This window comes from Pteropus medius, unplaced genomic scaffold (genome assembly GCF_902729225.1).
Source record: "Pteropus medius unplaced genomic scaffold, Ma_sr-lr_union100, whole genome shotgun sequence".
Taxonomy (NCBI): Eukaryota; Metazoa; Chordata; class Mammalia; order Chiroptera; family Pteropodidae; genus Pteropus; species Pteropus medius.
The window spans coordinates 17,388,731-17,408,899 of NW_024354499.1; the positions used below are offsets into that span (position 1 = coordinate 17,388,731).

Genomic DNA, 20,169 nt, shown 5'->3' on the forward strand with positions numbered 1-20,169 from the left:
AAATATGACACACCAAAATCTATGGGATGCAAAAAAAAGCATTTCAAAGAGGAAAGTTCCTACCAATACAGGTCTATCTCAAGAAACGACAACAAAAACTCAAACAAACAATTTACAACAGCAGCAGAGCTAAAGAACTAGAAACAATAAAGAAAAACAAAGTCCAAAGTTAGTAGAAGGAAGAAAATAATAAAAATCAAAGTGAAAATAAAATAGATACTAAAAGGACAACAGGAAAGACTGATAAACTAAGAGCTGGTTCTTTGAAGAGATAAACAAAATCGACCTTTAATTAGACTAACCAAGAAAAAAAGAGAAGGGACTCAAACAAAATCAGAAATAAGAGAGAACAAGTTACAATTAATACCACACAAATACAGAGGATCATTAAGAGACTAGTATGAACAATATATAACAAAAAATTGGACAACCTAGAAGAAATAAATGAATTCCTAGAAACATACTCTTCCAAAACTGAACATGAAGAAACAGAAAATCTAAATAGACCGATTACTGCTAAATTCATTAAATTAGTAATCAAAAACTTCCCAATAAACAAAGTCTAGGACCAGACGGCTTAATTGGTGAATTCTAACAAACATTTAGAGAAGATTTAATACCTATCTTTCTCAAACTCTTCCGAAAAACTGGAAAGAAGGAAATACTTCCACACTCATTTTAGAAGGCCAGCATTACCCTGATACCAAAACCAGACAAGAACACAACAACAAAAATTACAGGCCAATATCCTTAATGAACATAGATGTAAAAACTCTCAACAACATATTAGCAAACCAAATTCTACAATACATTAAAAGGATCATACACTAAGATAAAATGGGATTTATTCCAGGGATGCAAGGATGGTTCAACATCTGCAAATCAATCAACTTGATACACCACATTAACCAAATGAAAGATAAAAACTGTATGATCAACTCAATAGATGCAGAAAAGCATTTGACAAAATTTAACATCTATTTATGATAAAAACTCTCAACAACATGGGTACAGAGATAACATACCTCAACATAATTAAGGCCAAATATGACAAACCCACAGCTGACATCGTATTCAACAGTAAAAGCTAAAAGTTTTCCCTCTTAGTTCAGAAACAAGACGCGGATGCCCCCTCACCACTTTTATTCAACATAATGTTGGAAGTCCTAGCCACACGATTAGGCAAGAAATAAAAAGCATCCAAATCATAAAGGAAGAAGTAAAATTGTTATTTGCAGATGACCTGACAGCATATGTAGAAAACTTAAAAGACTCTACCAAAAAATTGTTAGGACTAGTAAGTGAATTCAGTAAGATTGCAGGTTACAAAATCAATATACAGTAATCTGTGGTGTTTCTATGCACTAATAATGAATTAACAGAAAGAGAAATTAAAACAATCCCATTTACAATTGCATCAAAAAAGAATGACATATACAAGACTAAATTTAACCAAACAGGTGAAAGACCTGTACACTGAAAACTATAAAACACTGATGAAAGAAAGTAAAAAAGACACAAATAAATGGAAAGACATTCCATGCTCATGGACTAGAAAAATTAATATTGTTAATATGTTCATACTATCTAAGGCAATCTACAGATTCAATGTAATCCCTATCAAAATTCCAACAACATTTTCACAGAATTAGAATAGATAATTCTAAAATTTATATGGAATCATGAAAGATCCCAAATAGCCACAGTAATCTTGAGAAAGAACAAAGTCAGAGGTATCACACTCCCTGATTTCAAACATACTGCACATCTATAGTAACCCCAACAGTATGGTATTGGCATAAAAAAACAGAAACATAGATCAATGGAACAGAATTAAGAGCCCAGAAATAAGCTCACACAAATATGGACAATTAATTTACAGCAAAGGAGTCAAGAACATACAATGGAGAAAAGACAGTCTCTTCAATAAATAGTGCTGGGAAAACTAAACGGCCACATGCAAAAGAATGAAACTGGAGCACTATCTTACACCACACAAAAATTAACTCAAAATGGATTAAAGACTTGAATATAAGACCTGAAACCATAAAATTTCTAGACAAAAACAGGAGTAAGCTCCTTTACACTTGTCTTAGAGATGCTTTTGTGGATCTGATTCCAATGGCAAGGGAAGCAAAAGCAAAAACAAACAAATGTGACTATATCAAATTAAAAAGCTTTTGCATAGCAAAGAAAATCATCATCAAAATCAAAAGGGAACCTACTGAATGAGAGAAGATATTTGCAAATCATATATCTGACAAAGGGTGAATAACCAATATAGGTAAGGAACTCATACAATTCATTCAACAATAAAAAAACAAAACAACCCAATTAAAAAATGGGCTGAGAATCTGAAATGGTACTTTTCCAAAGAAGACATACAGATGGCCAACAAGCACATGAAAAGATGTTCAACACTGCTAATTGTTAGGACAATGTAAATCAAAACCACAATGAGATATCACCTCACACTTGCTAGAATGGCTATTATCAAAAAGACAAGAAACAAGAAGTGTTATACGTGGTACTAGACTCATCAGGCGAATCACCTTGTAAATTACATATATGTCAAACAACTATGCTGTATACCTGAAACTAATACAATGTTGAATGTCAACTGTAATTGAAAAAAAAATGGTCATAAAATAAAAAAATAAAAAAATAAAAAAAGAATTGGAAAGTATGTGGAGAAAAGGAAATTCTTATACACAATGTTGGTGGGTAGGTAAACTGGAGCAGCTGCTATGGAAAACAATGTGGAGATTCCTCAAAAAATTAAAACTAGAACTCCCATATGATCCAGCTATTCCACCTCTGGGTATTTGAAGATTACAAGAACATTAATTTGAAAAGACATATATGCCCCTATGTTCACTGCAGCATTATTTACAATAGCAAAACTATGGAAGCAACCCAGGTGTACATTGATAGGTAAACGGATAAAGATGATGTTGTATATATACACAGTGGAATATTACCTAGCCATAAAAAAGATATATTGCCATTTGTGACAACATGGATAAACCTAGAGGTTATTATGCTAAGTGAAATAAGTCAAAGACAAATATCATATAATTTCACTCATATGAGGATTTTTAAAATAGAAAACAAATGAACAAACTAAACAAAACAAAAACTAACTCATAGATACAGAAAACAGACTGGTGGTACCAGAGAGGAAGGAAGTTGGGCAAAACAGGAAAAGGAGGTATATTGGATGGTAAAGGATGGTAACTAGACTTTTGGTGGGGATCACTTTGTGTATATAGTGTATACAGATATCAAATTATAATGTTGTATACCTAAAACTTATATAATATTATTTACTAATTTTACCTCAAAAAGGATTTACTGTTTTCTTAATAATTTGTAATAGTCTTAAAAGATACATACATACATACATACATACATACATACATACATACAATCTCCAACTTAGATTTTCTAATGACTGGCACGAACACTGAAATGGCTATTTCTGTTTCATTTTTCCAAAATCAATTATTTTTCTCTTAATGATTAGCAGGCTCGAAGATCATATAAGGGGTGCTACTAGTACCATTTCAATCCTCTCAAGAAACTATAGTTTCTATGAAATTATGTTCTCTGGGTTTAAATTAAGCTTGTAAATAATTTTTTAAAATTACAACAAATTCAGATGTTGAAAACAAATCTATAAGTTGCTTTGGTAGCAGAATGGGCTTTGGGGATAACCAAAACCAGAATTTGAATGGTCCTTTCTTAAAGTATTGTCTTAATCTCAGTACAATTTTAAACATTGTTGTTTGAAGATATTTGATGACTAAAAATTACTTTAAAGACCCCACAAAACTGAAAACAGGAATTCAAAACAGATATATTTGTACACCCATCTTAATGGCACCATTACTCATAATAGTCAAAAGTGGAAACAACCCAAGAGTTCGTCGACAGAAGAATGGATAAACAAACTGTGGTATATACATACAATGGAATATTGTTCAGCTTTTATAAAAGGAAGGAAATTCTGACAGAAGCTACAACATAGATAAAACTTGAGGACATTATACTCAATGAGGTCAATCAGTCACAAAAACACAATTATTGTATGATTCCACTTGCATGAGGTATCAAGAGTAGTCAAATTCATAGAGATAGAAAGTAGAATTGTGGTTAACAGGGGCTAGGGGAATGGGAAGTTAATGTTTAATGGGTACAGACTATCAGTTTGGGAAAATGAAATAGTTCTAGAGATGGATGGTGATGACAGTTGCATAACAATGTAAATGTACTTAACACTAATAAACTGTACACTTAAAAATGGCTAAGATGGCAAATTTTATGCTATATATCTTTTTCTCTCATTAAAATTATTTCAAAGAAAATGAAGAAAAACTAAAACTAATATGTAGATATTTTTTATATGCTTTGGAAAACAGAGGGGTTGGAATCTTCTTTTCACCAGTCCATGATTAAACTTCAAGCAAGATGTCTACACAGGCAGTCCTCAATTTCCAAACATTACATTGTGAAGCCCCCAAAAACCTCCTATACTTAACCTGCTGTGCGTTAACCACTCAGGAGCTTTAGAGGCCCAATCTGCCAGCCAAAGGTTCCGAGTCAGCAGTGCTGCTGTCTTAGCTGGGCAATAGAACTCCCTTTACCTGCTCAATATACTATGTGAGCAGTAGGTGGATGGATTTAGGAGTGGGGAGAGGAGGGCAAAGTTTTGGTGGTAACGAGGATGTAGTCACATCGGGAAAAAGGTATAGGATGTAAGAGGTGCTTGAATTATCCATATCAACATATCCGTCTGTACTAGACTCCATTCCTGAGTCTCTGAATTATGATCTATTAAAAAAAATTTGTTTAAAAATAAATGATTAATTTTGAAACTGTCTCTTTGACTCCCTTGTTTTTTCTTTTTTTATTTTACCTACTTTTTGCTCTATGTCATTTTCATGAGAAATTTTCTTATTATCCAACAATTCTACTTCCAGGTATCTATTCTAGCAAATAAGCTCTCACATATGCAAATTTATTTTTATAGAAGTTTGTATACAGAAGCACTGCTTAAAGGAATGAATTTTAATTGAAGAAACTCTTTATGTACTAATTCAAAAAGATCTCTTAAAATATAAGAGAATGCATGCTGGCATTCTTTTGATAAAATGATATAAAGAAAAAAATAAGAATGTGTGTGTGTGTATGTGTGTGTACACAAACATAGTGTATCTATGCCAGGATATGGAAAAAACCAGTAAAATTAGTTTCTCTAGAAAACCATGACTGAAAAAAGACTTCTAACCTTTGTACCTTTGAAATTATTTACTATGTGAACATTTTATTTTTTAAACAATAAACACATTTTTGGGGGAAAAAGTCCCTTAAATAGCCAGAGAACTCTTATTTTTTAAAATAAAGTAGTATATTCATTATCTGTATATTCAATTATTTGAGTTCTCAGCTTTCTCTACCACACCACCTAGCAGGTGGGATTTTACTTCCCATCATATGCAATGGTTTTGTTTGTTTGTTTGCTTTGTTTTTCACAAAATATCAGAATAAGTTTCCTGAAGATAGGCTATATAACATAAACCTAAATCTCAACCAAAAGAGGGCTTGTATCATCTAGTGCTACAAAGTAGAAAGGCCAGCCTTAGAAAAAGGTTGTTACAGTGTCAGACAAAGGAATGCAAGCATCATAAAGTAACTATGCAATTTACAATATAGCTGTAAATCTATTTAGAGATCAGTATCGATATTATGGCCACCTATATACATTAGGTAAATCTTAAGTAGACTTCAGAGGCTAAGGAAGGGACATGCCACAGATCTCTGAAGGAGCTGACCACAAACTGCTTGAAAGTTCTTTTGTGCTGGGATGGAAGGACAATTAATTGATTTTCATACAAACTTCCCACCGGAAATGCCTTAATAAATGGTAACAATAATAAATAATAGTACATGAACATAATGAAATATTAAGCAACAATGAAAAAAGAGGGTTATGCAAAACTATACCAAAAAAGCTCGTAATATGATGTTCAACAAACCAGAATAGAAAAGCTCAAGGAATTTTACTATATAAAAATCCCCACATCTTGATGATGGCCCTACCCAATGAGTGCCTCAGGCTCTGCCTTTCTGATTCATCTACTACTCTGCACTTTCTTGAGAATACACCTAACACAACTAATATCTGCCCTAACATCTTTACTCTAGCTGTACCCATTGCCTGGAACAGTCTTTTCCCAGATCTTTGCATGGCTAAGTCCCTCATCACCTTTAATAATTCTATGATATTGGAATTACGATCATCCCCAGTATGCCAATAATTTGACAAAAGTCAACTAGACCATAAGTTCCATGATGACAGAGGACTTCTTTATGTTATATGTATCCCTAATGCCTAGCTCTGTGCCAAGGATGAATGTACAGTCTATAGATAGATATCTGTTCAATGAAAATAATGTGATTTTCTAATTTCTTCTTCAATGAATATACACTACTTATAAAACAATAAAGTATGCATATTATGATCACAACAATGTAAATATATATACTCAGCAATATACAAACTATAAATGTCATATTAAGGTGGTGGAATTAAGGGAAGTGTTAACTTTTTGAACTTCAAAAAATATTATGTATTCTTCAGTTATTAAACATAAACTTTCCCACTGTGTTTTCTCATAGAGAACATTCCTTTATGTGAAAACTTAAACTGAGAAAACAGGTTATATGTATGTAGGATTTGTGACTAGGAACATGGGTGTGTTTATACTAGGTGGGCACTTTGTTAGGAATATCACATTTATCATTTCATTGAAATTATCCTTGTTTTAATCTCCCTAATAAAAAATATGTAATAGAATGACAATAAATTAAGAATAGCAAGAAGGGAAGAAATGTTGCCTGAACCAAGAATTAGATGCCAATGAAATATGAGTAGCTGCACCAAAATAAGAAATATGGATATGTTCACAAAAAGATCTATAGAACTTTAATGCACGTAGCATAATCTAAAGTACTTGAAGATTCTCTGCTATCTTAAACTTTATTAAATTTTCTTATGCATATTCAGAGATAATTTAAACAGAACAAGTACATTTCTTTGCAAAATCTCCTAATATTTTCTTCTATTTTGGTATTTGGGACAGATAAACAAACACAGCCTGATGCAACTATCTATATAGTAAGATTTAACCAAGTTAAAAAAAAAAAAGAGAAGAAAAATCTGACATCGTAAAAACTATTCACAGAAAAAAGAAATTAATACAGGAAGTAAATGTACATATCTTTGGATGGTAAGACTATTTGTTTTCTGGTTTGTAGTTTCTATTATTTTTATAATAAAAATAAACTTTACTTAAAAAAATAAGGTTTGCAAAACGTACTCAAATACATTATTGCCATCCAAGAGATAAATAATAACATTTTACATTAGATAAGGTGGTTTCTAGGCCACAAAAGAAAATAAACTATATAATATAAACTTAAATCCTTCTATTTAAGTCTGACAAGAAAAGAATTTTTGAAATAAAATAAGACTCAAGTTCTTACACAGATAAATCTAGATAGGTGAATAACAGCTTTCAACCACTGACAGGAAAAAGAAAAAGAAACCACAAAGTAATTTTCTAAAAGCAACACTACTAAGTTATTATATCTGTTTGGAACACTCATGCTCCAAACAGATATAATCCGAACCCCACAATCTAAAAAAAAATATTGTTCTCATAATATATATGTTAAGGTAAATTGATGTGCAGATCTTAACTTACACTTACAGAAATGCATTTTAGCAGCTTTCAAAAAACAATACCTATGCAGCTAATAACATTTCTCATATCTGAAAAGATGAATTTCAGAGCGGAGAAGAGAAGAAAACCTCTTGCAGCAGCACTAACTATATAACATAGTTTAACATAAAGTATCCATAGAGATGGAGTATGCTACTGTTTCTCACACTAAGCACCAGTCTTTTAAAATTTCCAGTTCAGCAGAGAATCCATCACACTTCTACAAAATACTGTTAAAATAGTTAAACAAGGAAACCATTAGTCTGGGGTAGCTCTAGTGCCTTAGGAAGCATAGCCTACTTCAACAAACCAAAACCTAAGCCAGAGTCAGTGCACCTGAATCTCAGATAACAAAAATCAAAAACTAGTCATAAACGGTCAACTAGATTTTTCTTGAGTCTGGGAAAATGAAACTCAAGAACAACTATAATAACAGTCAAATAACTAAAATTTCCCAAATAAGGCAAATATTTAAGTTACAGTCAATTAACTTATTTTGCTCCCATGTCTTCTCTATAAAAATCTCTGTCCTAGGCCCCACCTGCAAAGTAGCCATAACCATTTTTAGTCTTGGTGCTGCACCATTCAAATCATTGGCTCAAGCTTTTCAAAATTTAATGTGTTTTAGTTTATTTTTTTACCATACCATTAAAAAAACACTAGAAAATAAAATATACAAAATACAAATCCAAATGTTTTAAATTATTATTGGATTTAACAGATATAAAATTACTGTTAAATTATAATACAGGCTTCTGAACACAGTTTCTATACTGATCTTCTAGTTAACCAATATACTAGGGACTTTGGGTAGTCCAGGACTAGAGATCAGCCCACTGACTCCTCCTTCCAACTCCTTGCTTCTGAAGCCCCAAACAGGCTTCAGAGGAAGCCCCAAGGATCAGCAAAACACTGCAAACACAATGGTTAAAACATGGAGCCTCACAAACAGCTGGCCACTAATGCACATGAATGGGTGATATAAGCCATCTGCAAATCAATTCTATCAAAATTTCTTTTCTGACAACTTTCTCCTATGAATTTTTAAAAAATGGCATGTGGAAATTATGTATATAATTTATATACTTATGAAATAAGTTTCCCATTTCAAATTGAGAAAAAACAGAAATAAAACCAATAGCTACAGAAGTATTTGCTGTATTTTAATATCATTCATTTATCCCTTCAACAAATTTTGTGGGCTGACTAAAATTACATCAAGAAAACAAATATAAATGTTATCAAAAATCTACTGTTTCAGATCTTCCAAAAGTTTCCCATCACTAAAACCAATATGACATTGTAGCACTCAACATTAGAAATTGCTTTATTTACTCAATTTGAGCAAGAAACAATAACCTTGGATTTGAGCATAACTTGAACAAAGGTAAACAAATGTGAAAAAACTGAGTATCTGTTGACTAATATATTTTTCCAAATGTGAATGTTACGATGCCACAAAGTCATTTCACCCAAGCAGGTCCATTATTTCATAATTTTATTTTAGTTTTCCTTTTGCTACAAGATTCCATCTCTGTCAGACATATTCAGACAGATTTGTTTCTGATGAACAGACATTTGCATCTGGTAGGATTTTTATTTTTCTCATTAGAAAAAAAAATCCTATGAAACTAGCTGGAAATCTACCCACTTAAACAAGTAATCTTGGGTCTCTGTCTCAGTCTACTAACTTTTCACATTTTGCTTTATACTTTAAATTAGTACATTAAGATACAAAACCCCAAATTTACTTATCTAGGTAGCTAGTTCTCCAACTATAAGTCCAATAACTTAACAGTTACAAACAACTAAAAATATTTTAAAAATATGTCAGTGAAAATTTGACATTTTGGGGCAGGAGAAAGAAACAAACCTGGAAAACCATGATGCTATATGGTAGAATGCACTTTACATCTAAAATCAGGGACCTATTTTCAAGACCAAGTTCTACCTTTGCGTAGCTATGAAATCTATGGAAAAGTTACCTAATTTTTCTAGGTCTTAAGTTTGCTATCAGGCCTCCTTCAGAGTGATATTATAAAAGAAAAATGAGATTGTATATAAAAGTGAATTGAAAATGTGAAACCATACACTCATCAGATCTAGTTTTAGAAGCATATGCACCCAGTCATTAGGGATTCATCAGCAAGGAGCACTAAGTAACACAGATTGCTTACTATCGCACTGTGCCATGGCTTTCTATTTTTAGTTTCCACCATCTGAAAGGCACAAACAATTTAATTTTAGAAGTGCTGTAGAAGGAAAAGGAATAGGGAAGAGGACAAAACTATAAATGAGAAAGAATTACTGAAGCAAAATGGCTGCTTGTTATAAGTCAAGAGGTTATCTGTGCTTCAAAGAGCAAAGCCAACTAAAGCCAATGAAAATTTTTATGTTCAATATCCCTATACATATCTGGGCAAAGTTAGGAATAGCAATAACATATTAAAAGAACTTTATGTTATACCAACATAAAAACCAAAAAGGACAAAAAACACAGACTGCAAAATATTATAAATATGAACATCAAAGAGTAGCCTCCAATAAAACAGTAAGGGTAAAGCAGCAACAACAGGAATATGGCTGTCATTATTCTCACTTTATGTGAAGACACATTAGATGATCTCGCTCACTCTGAACAAACAGGGAATATAAGAACAGATCTGTATGAGTGATGAGACAAAAGAGAACAAAGAATAAGCTTGAATAAATGAGCAACATTTGCAGAGTATAGACACATAATAACCAAGATGATTACTGGAAACTGTGTTAAGTTAGTGAAAATTTGGACAAAGGGTTGGGTTTTATAACTTAGTGATGTTATTAATGATTACACAACTGTCAAAAATATTTTTAAGCATTTATATTATAAAATGCAGTGGTGTCTGAGATATAGAATTATACATTCAGAACAGATTAGAAAAATCATCTCACTGTCACTACTTTGTGTGTATAAACTTTAAAACTTACCAGATTCCACTGTCATTTGAAGCAAACTATCAATAACATTGGATAGGATTCCTTTACTGGATATTCTTAGATGGTTTACTATCACTGGAACAGCTTGATACTCCAAAAATAAGGTTTTTCCTTCATCTGTCTTCAAGTCCAAACAAAGAGAATCAAATGCCTGAGCCAGATAATCAGCTGAAAAACAATTTGTAAAATCAACTCCCATATCAGTAGTCTAGATGGTAATCAAAAACAGAAGGCACAAAGGGAAACAAAAATTAAATGACTGGAGATTACAGTCTAAATTTAGATATCTTCCCCCTAATTTGTTAGAACTCAAATGGGAAGAGAGAAGAGGAATTACATTATTATTAATTCAGAATTTTCATTTTAACATTGAAATAACAATAAACCATACTTCTTTATTTCAAGAAAACTATTGATGTTTAATAGTAAATAGCACAAGCAATGTTTATATTCCATATGTGAGTATAACTACAACATGCTTTCAAAAATTTAAACAGCCATTAGTATTTCTATCTTAATGATAGCTTCTGAGATTATATTTTTTTTGTTGTTGCTGTTTTCTAAATGTTTACCCATTTCAAAATATAACTTTATACAAACTTGCTGAATGGGTTTTAAAAGAGGATTTTTGTCTCCTAAAAAAGATAAAACTTTAGCCATTCAGAACCAACTTCAGAATTTGGATGTGTTACTTTTGTGATATATCTGCCACTAAGAATTATTTACCAAGGCCAATGCTATGATGGCACCTGCCAGATCAGAATCCCTGGAACTTTCTTAAAGATGTTCCACAGATGACTAGGAAGCTTATAAAGTCAAGATTAAGAAGCACTAATTTAACTAAAATCAATGCAAATGAGACATTAAGATACTCAATAGCATTACATTTGAATAAACCAAACAACCCAAGTCACTACTCTTACAACGATTTTACATTGTACTTTTAAATGTACAAAAATTATGTTTTCTAAAACTCTCATTTCAATATACTAGTCAAAGGAATAAAAAATTGTTCATGCTGGTCAAGTACAAGTGTTAATTTTTCTACTGAAATTTCTGTTTAAAGAATACTTAAGAGTGTTCTGAAAATATGACAGAATGACCCCATTAAAATTAACTGTCTTCTGGCCTTTTACAGCATTTCTTGTTGTTTCAGCTTAATTATTACTAAGATAATTATTACTAAAGTAATTATTACTTTAGTAATAATTAAGAAATCTATTAAGAATGAGAAGTCGAGAATAATCTGTGTGAAATTAAAATACATATAAAAGAATTTTGAGAAATTAAGATCTGTGCCTCTCTCTGGTTCGCTCCATTTTTACTTTTGGTAGAATTTAGTTCAAGGAACATTAACATTATTGTACTTAATTTTTGTAGTTTAATAAAATAAAACTGCAAGTAAATGTAATTTACATTAAGCAAAGTTGCTAGATTCTGTTCAGATTTGCCTTATTTAAAGACCTATATTTAGCAAAACTCAGGAAGAAGAGTAGAGGTGAATCCTGAACTCAGTTCTTCACAGGAACAAAAGTTCCTATGCCGACTACTGTATTTGATGCAAATTACTTCACTTATTAATAGATCACCTGAGATTAAATAGGCTGAATGCTATATCATGAAGTTTGCAAATTGTTCTTTATTAATTTTTGGGGGGGTAGAAAATGGTATTTGGTTAAGTGGCCTTATCTTTTAGGGAGAATTAAAAATTATATCTCATTTTAATTTTCCTAATAGTGAAGATTTTCTAAAAATAAGACCAATTCAATTTCTAAGAGTACTTTTAAAGTTTTAGTTACCAATTGTATTAAAACTGATTTCTTTTTATGTGTATCATTGTCTTTAAAAAATATCCTGATATTTAACTATAACCTTGTTATTCCCTATTAAAAATCAATTTGTTGATCTTAATTAGCATGAAATAGGGTTTTCTATTATAGTCTAAATGGTAGATTAAAAAAAATAGAAACTTTTGCAGCAGCTCCCATCAAGAGGTGAACTCTATTGTCCACCTGTTGGATATGGGCTAATCTTGTGATTTTAACCAATAGAATGCAGCAAAAATGACACTTGGGTGTTAGAAGCCTGAGCGTGGCCTTCAAGTGGCCTGCCTCTTCCAGTCTCCAGTTGGGCAGTTTACTGACACCACCTAAACAGGCCCAGGCTAACTTGCTTGAGAATGAGAGACAAAGCAGAGAAAGGCAACAGATATGTGAGAAAGCCCAGTCGAGAACAAGGGAGACCGGCCCAGCCCAGCCCAGCCCAACCACGCAGCTGAGTGGAAGATTGTGAGCTAGTAAATATATGGTTTTTAAGCAATTAAGTGTTTGATGGCTTATTATGCAACAATAGAAATCTAATAATGCAGTCTATAGACCTCAATTCTGATCTCGAGTAAAACCAACTCTTATAAGTCAAGTAGTAATAAATAATGATGTTTACGATGATAGCAGCTAGTTTATTAGGAGCTTACTATATGCCAGATTCTTTGCTAAACCTTCATTCTTATTTAATCTAACAACGACAACAAAAAAAACCTTTGGTGGAAAACCAGAAAAGGGACCTGCCCAATGTCACAAAGCTAGTGATGGGGCTGGGATTCAAAACTTAGCTGAGTTGAAGTTCTTAACTACTACATTGCACTGTTGTCTTACTAAGTCAAACCTTCCTGTTATGCATGAGTGGCAACAATTCCCTATATTTCTCTAGGTCTGAAGTACATAATTTGTAAATATGTCAATCTGGAAAACTTGGGGCCAAGTATTGAGTAAGGCAGGACAGTAGAACTAGCCCAGATGCACACATTTTAAAAAGAGAGTATATTTTAATTTAAAAAGAAAGTTGTCTCTAAAACAAATCAGATAAAATTCTTATTATCATCTTTACCCAGATAAAATGAGCATGTACATGTTGAAGGTTTTATTAAAATGTTTTCATATTGATTCCCATATCTACATACTTATAATTGTTAATGACATATAACATTGTGCTGCCTCATGATATTGTTAAGGGCCTGGTTATTTGGAGTCAAGAAAGATCTGGGTCCCATACATCTGCCTGATTCTCAGCTGGCTCTTCTGTAAAAATGACCATACCACCTACCTAATAAGGTTATTGTGAGGAATAAGTTTGAAATAACCAAGTGAATGACTAGAAAAATACCAGAAACAGGGAAAGAATCCATTTAATGTTCATTTCCTTTATTATTCCAATTGTGGGTTTGTCAGTTATTTAACTTTTATCATTATTACAAACAACACATTAACACCTTTCAACTTCTTTACCTTTTGAATTGTTTCCTTGCAATAAATCTTATGAAAAGTTATATATTTTAGGAATGCAGTTCAAAAATTATTATAATTTATAATACATTAAAATTGTATGTTTCTTCTCAATGATTTATTATATACAATCATTTTCCTTTTATAAGTGTAGTGGATATGAGGTTATATCTGATAGTTAAATTTTATTTCAGAGATTCAGCCCAGCATGTGATTAAGAGTGCAGGCTTAACCTCTCTACGTCTCAATTTTCTGATTTATAAAATTGAGATACTAATACTGACATCTCATAACTTTGTAAGGATTAAATGAGCATATGTAAAGTGCTTAGCCCATAACATAGTAATAAGTGCTATGTGTCTGTTGTTGTTATTTCTTTATCTCAGGAAGTATATGCTCTTAGGAAGTCATACAGTAAGGTCAAGAGGGTGGGCTTTAATATGAAAAGAGCTGAGCTGACCTAGATCAGATTGTCAAATACTAGTCGTGTGGCCTTGGCACACTTATCTAACCTCTGTGAACTAATCACCACTAATATAGGGATAACAATATTCAGAGATAATGTACAAAGAGCTTAGCATTATAATGTCAAATTTATACCAAGTATTATCTATATTATTATATGAACAATCTATTTGCAGTATTCATTTAATAGAAAGAAGGAATTATCTTACAGATGTATATATTGTAAATCAAAAGTCATCACTGCCAATTCAACACCAACAAGAGTTCTCAATTTGTGGTGTGATGAGAGGAGAGATTTTATCTAGTGCAAATAACTCAATTGTGAAATAGCTCAATGGTGATACAGCTAAATTATGATACAGCACAGCTATGAAAAGGCTCAGGTGAGGTGGCCTCGATGTTAATGCTCCAGTGTTAAAGCTCTGCTCCACTCCACTCCAGGGAGACAGCTCCAGTTCTGATGTTGTCACTCCAGCTGAGGAAACAGTCTTCCAAGGAAATTGAAAGTGTGCTCTATTGAGCAGAGGTGAAGTTGACTTATAGGGAGTTCGCACCCCTGGTCCCTGATTGGTCTGTTCTCATGCAAATGACGACTCCAAATCCTATTTGGTACAAAAAGCACCATCCTGACTGGTTGGAATGGAGCCACTCTGATTGGTCAGTAAAGATGATAAAGCTGCACAGCTCTGATTGGATGAGAAAGTCTCAATCCTACTGGTCAGATTTTGATCTAGGAGCTGGTTTATAAGGATCAACTCAGATGGCAGGAGCATAGTGCAGAAGGCTTGGCAGCCAGGTCTGTGGCTTTTCAGTGAAACACAGTGTGCATGAGAGGCCTGTTGAAACAATGGCTGCTAGACTCTAGTTCTGAATTTGGGCCTGATAATCACAAGGAGTCCTTCTTGGCAGGCATATTATTCTTGGGTTAAGCATTTATTATGTGTATTATCTAAGACATTTATATATTTTCTCTACTAAATTTATCAATATAACTGATACTTCTATTTTAAAAATAGGAAATACCTTTTTACTAGAGTTAAGGAAAGTCAATTATTCTGATTTAAAAGTTTTTAAATTTTCATTTCTTCTAGAATTTTTGCAGTGCATATTAAGACAGTCTATTTAATCATTTCTCCTTATGGTATTAACTAGATGTCTTTTTCCTTTCTTGGCCCTTTTACTCGGGTTGCTTTTCTGTATCCAAAGATTACAGGCATACCTCGTTTTATTGTGCTGCTTTATTGTGCTTCACAGACGTTGCATTTTTTACAAAAAAAATAAGATTTGCTTTATTATGGTCTGTAACTAAATCCGCAGTATCTCCAAGGTATGTTTGTATATAAATTGGGATCCAATAGCCTCCTTTCAACCCTCAGCCTACTCACCTCTCTGGAGCATCTGACAATGAAGGCAGAAAACACAATGTCAAAACTGAATCAGTTGATCAGCTTTTGAACCTAATAACATGTGAATTTGGAGCTACTCACCTTTCTTAATATTTTCTCCCTGAAACATGGAGATAGGGAAAATATTTCTCAGGGTCATGTAAATCTTCATAAGGTATTACAATGGCACTTCATAAACTGTAAATTGTCTTCCTCAGAAAATTAGTCCTGTACATTGCTCTTACGCAAAGGGTTTTAAAGTTAAATAAGTTTGGAAATAAAGCATACAGTATATTCCAGTCTTAGAGATTCATAATGCCCACTAGGATATTAAAGTAATAAAATATTAAACTTTAATTACCTCCCAAATTCTCCAACATCTTTAACTACAGACCACAACAGCTCTCCCTTTTTCGTGAGTCACATCTATTCTTTAGCCACAGAGCTGTTTTTCCATGAGACCGACTACTAGGATGAGCTACATAAACATATGGCTGTCTTTTTAAATAATCAAAGGATCTAGGGGCCTCTCTGGGGTCTCATTCTTATTTCCCATGGAAGCTTACAGTTTTTAAATCTCTCAAAGCTTCCATTAAAAACTTTTTTAACTTCAAAAGACTAATACTGAGCTTTTCAAACACAGAGAAAAAGAAAATAGTATAACAGACACCCATGTTGTAGTACTTCCACTTAGATTTAGCAGCTGGTAACATTTTACCATAAAGTCTTTTCAAAAAATAGAAATAAAATGTTACCAAAAAAAAAACTAAATTGGAAAATAAAATTAATCACAGATGTGTGTGTCATAAAGAGGCAAATCAGGGATAGTTTTATAACTTGGGGAACCAAACTTTCCCTTTACTAGCTTTGTCAGTTAATCAAAATTGGGGGAGAATGTGTTTATGGAGAGTGATGAATTTTGTACATCATAAGACAATCTGTAACTTTTTAAACACCTTTTAATATTTTTAAATGTATCATTTAGATTTTTAATAAGATAACCAATACACTTTCAGTTAATCACATTCATTCTACCTGTTTGGTAATGTTTTAACTAATTTAAAAATTTTGATTCTACCCGTCAAAGCTTGTCTATACCAAATTAGATCTAAAAGATTGTTTCAACCACCAATTTACATACTAATACTTCTGGACTATTCTAGGTGATTTTATTTATTTATTTAATTTATTAGGGGTGTCACTAGTTAATAAAATTATATAGGTTTTCAAGTGTACACTTCAATAATAATCTGTATGTTGTACTGTGCATTCACCACCCTGTCAAATCTCCTTCTATCACCATATATTTGACCCCCTTTACCCTTGTCTTTATCCCTCCTTTCCCTTTAAACTGTTGTCTGTGTCTATCAGTTGTTGTCTTGTTCATTTGCTGCTTTCAGTTTTAATCCCACATGAGTGAAATCATGTGGTTCTCAAATTTTTCTGCCTTATTTTGCTTAGCATGATTATCTCAAAATCTATCCGTCTTGTCACAAATGGCAGTATTTCATCTTTTCTGATGGCTGAGTAATATTCTATTGTACATGTGTACTACATCTTCTTTATGCAATCATCTGTCAAAGAACACTTTGGTTATATTCATGTCTGAGCCACTGTGAATGTTGCTGCAATGAACACTGGGGTACATATATCTTTATGGATAAATGTTTTCAAATTTTTGGGTAAGTGCCCAGGAGAAGGATTGCTGAGTTAATTCTAGTCTTAATTTTTTGAGGAACCTCCACACTGTTTTCCATAGTGGCTGTACCAATTTACATTCCTATTAGCAGTGTATGAGGGTTCCCCGCAACCTCTCTAACACTTGTTATTACTTGTCTTGTTGGTAACAGCCAATCTAACAGGTATGAGGTGGTATCTCATTGTGGTTTTGATTTGCATTTCCCTAACTGCTGGTGAAGTTGAGCATCTTTTCATATATCTGTTGGCCGTTTTTAAGTCTTTCTGGAGAAGTGTCTGTTTAGGTCCTCTGCTCAATTTTTAAGTTCTTTACATATTTTAATTAGCCTCTTATCAGAGACACTGTTTGCAAATATCTTTTCCCATTTGGTTGGTTGCCTTTTTGCTTTGCTGATGGTTTCTTCTGCTGAGCAGAAGCTTTTTAGTTTGATATAATACCATTATTTTTGCTTTTGCTTTCCTTGCCTTTGAGGTTAAATTCATAAAATCCTCTTTAATTCCAAGTTCCATGAATTTAGTACCTATGTTTTATTCTATGCAGTTTATTGTTTCAGGTCTTATATTTAGGTCTTTGATCTATTTTAATTTTGGTGATGATAGACAGTAGTCCAGTTACATTCTTTTGCATGTGACTTTCCAGTTTTTCCAGTAACATTTATTGAAGAGGCTTTCCTTTAACCATTGTATGTTTTTGGCTCCTTTGTTGAATATGATTTGCCCATATATATGAGGTTCATTTCTGGGCTGTCAAATCTGTTCCATTGGTCTGTGTATCTGTTTTTCTGCCAATACCATGCTGTTTTGATTACTGTCACTTTGTACTATGATTTGAAGTCAAGGAATGTGATACCTCCCATTTTCTTCTTTTTTATCAGGATTGCTTTGGCTATTTGGGGTCTTTTGTGGTTCCATACAAATCTGATGATTTTTTTGGTTCTATTTCTTTAAAACATGCTGCTGGAATTTTGATGGGGATTGCGTTAAATCTGCTTCGGGTAATAAGGTCATTTTAACTATGTTGATTCCTCCAATCCATGAACACAGAATAGTTTTCCATTTTTTTGTCTTCTCAATTTTTTAAAATAATGTCTTGTAGTTTTCAGGGTATAGGTCCTTCATGTGCTTCATTAAGTTTATTCCTAGCTATTTATTTTAATGTAAAAGAATTTTTTTTTCATTTGTTTCTAAAATTTTATTGTTAGTATATAGGAATGCAATGGAATTTTGTATATTGATTTTGTATCCTGTGACTTTATTATATTTGTTTAGCTTTGAGACATATTTCTAAATGAGTTCTAAGTGGTTTCCAGATTTCTTAAAAAATTTTTTAAACCATTTTCGCAATCAGAAAAATACACCTAAACACATAATTTTTCAAACTAAGGAAATAGCATTAATTCTGTATTCATGTATTTAAATGAAAAGTAAAATAAAATATGTTTCTTAAAGTTTCTTAAATTAATGAGGAATTATTTAGTCTGATTTTTCAACTTCCATTTTATATCCTAAACTTTAGATTATATTTAAAAATATAAACACTTTTCAGAAATATCCAACAATAACAAAAAATCTGACTGAAAGCTACTGGAAGTTTTCTATCTTCACACGAAGACTTTACCAAAAAGGCTACAGGACAGAGAAATGCGTAAACAGGTTTTGTAAAGAGGCACCCTGGCTGAAAAGACAAGATTCATAAGAACAAAGTGAGACAGTTATGAAGTAACTGGGATGGGAAAGAGATAACATTATGTGAACTCTTTGGTTATAGCCTTTGTTTATGTTAACAGAGAGCTTAAAATTCACTAGGTACTATTTCAATATGAATAAATTGCAAATGCACTGTTGGTGAAAATAGTAAGTTGTATAAAAACATGGTATGACATGATTTGCATGTTTTTAAGAGACGATAAACCAAAGGTAATGTTTTGTTTTTGTTTTTGTTTTTGTTTTGAGATTCATATAAACGGCATTTGAGGAACATTTGTGATCCCACCACCTTTCCACATAACTCACTGGTCTTCTTGCATGCCAAGCTCTTTTACAATTACAAGCATTTATTTATATTTTTCCCTCAGGAATGGCCTTTCTCTTTATTTTACACCTATGAAATCCTACACACCCTAGATGGTTCATATCAAATGCTGATTCTTTATACTAAATCCTCTCCCGATCTCCTCATAACACCAGAAGTAATTTACTTCTCTTTAATGAGTAGCACTATTTAAACTTCTAGTGTCATTAATTATAAGATGAAGCAGAATAAAATATTTATAATTTACTTAACCACTAGATTCTAATGCCTTTGAGAGCAGGGACTGTCTCTTGTTTCTATGTTCTTAAAAAAATGACTTGCAGAAAGAAGCAATCAAATTCATTAATTCAATAAGTATATAGGAAGTACTAATTCTGTGTCATTTCTGGATAATTCCTATTGTCCTATTTTGATATTTTAAATCAATATTACACATATTTTATTATTATATATTGTGGTTGTTTTAAAATCTGCTAAGGCAAGCCCCTATCTCTGTACTGCTGTTTTATCATATTTATATGAATATTTTTTCAAATGAACTT

The 20,169-nt window shown here is 32.3% G+C and overlaps 1 protein-coding gene across 4 annotated transcripts in view; it reads right to left on the minus strand.

The window, feature by feature from the left end:
- CCDC138 (coiled-coil domain containing 138) overlaps nucleotides 1-20,169 on the minus strand; it is a 110,788-nt gene that overhangs the window by 48,278 nt on the left and 42,341 nt on the right. For 3 of the 4 annotated variants that reach the window (XM_039852637.1, XM_039852635.1, XM_039852634.1), the window contains exon 13: nucleotides 10,758-10,934. In XM_039852637.1, the coding sequence (XP_039708571.1) occupies nucleotides 10,758-10,934 (177 nt within the window). Of the gene's footprint in view, nucleotides 1-9,268; nucleotides 10,451-10,757; nucleotides 10,935-20,169 lie in introns of those variants that run through there. The other variant, XM_039852636.1, reaches the window with a different exon arrangement.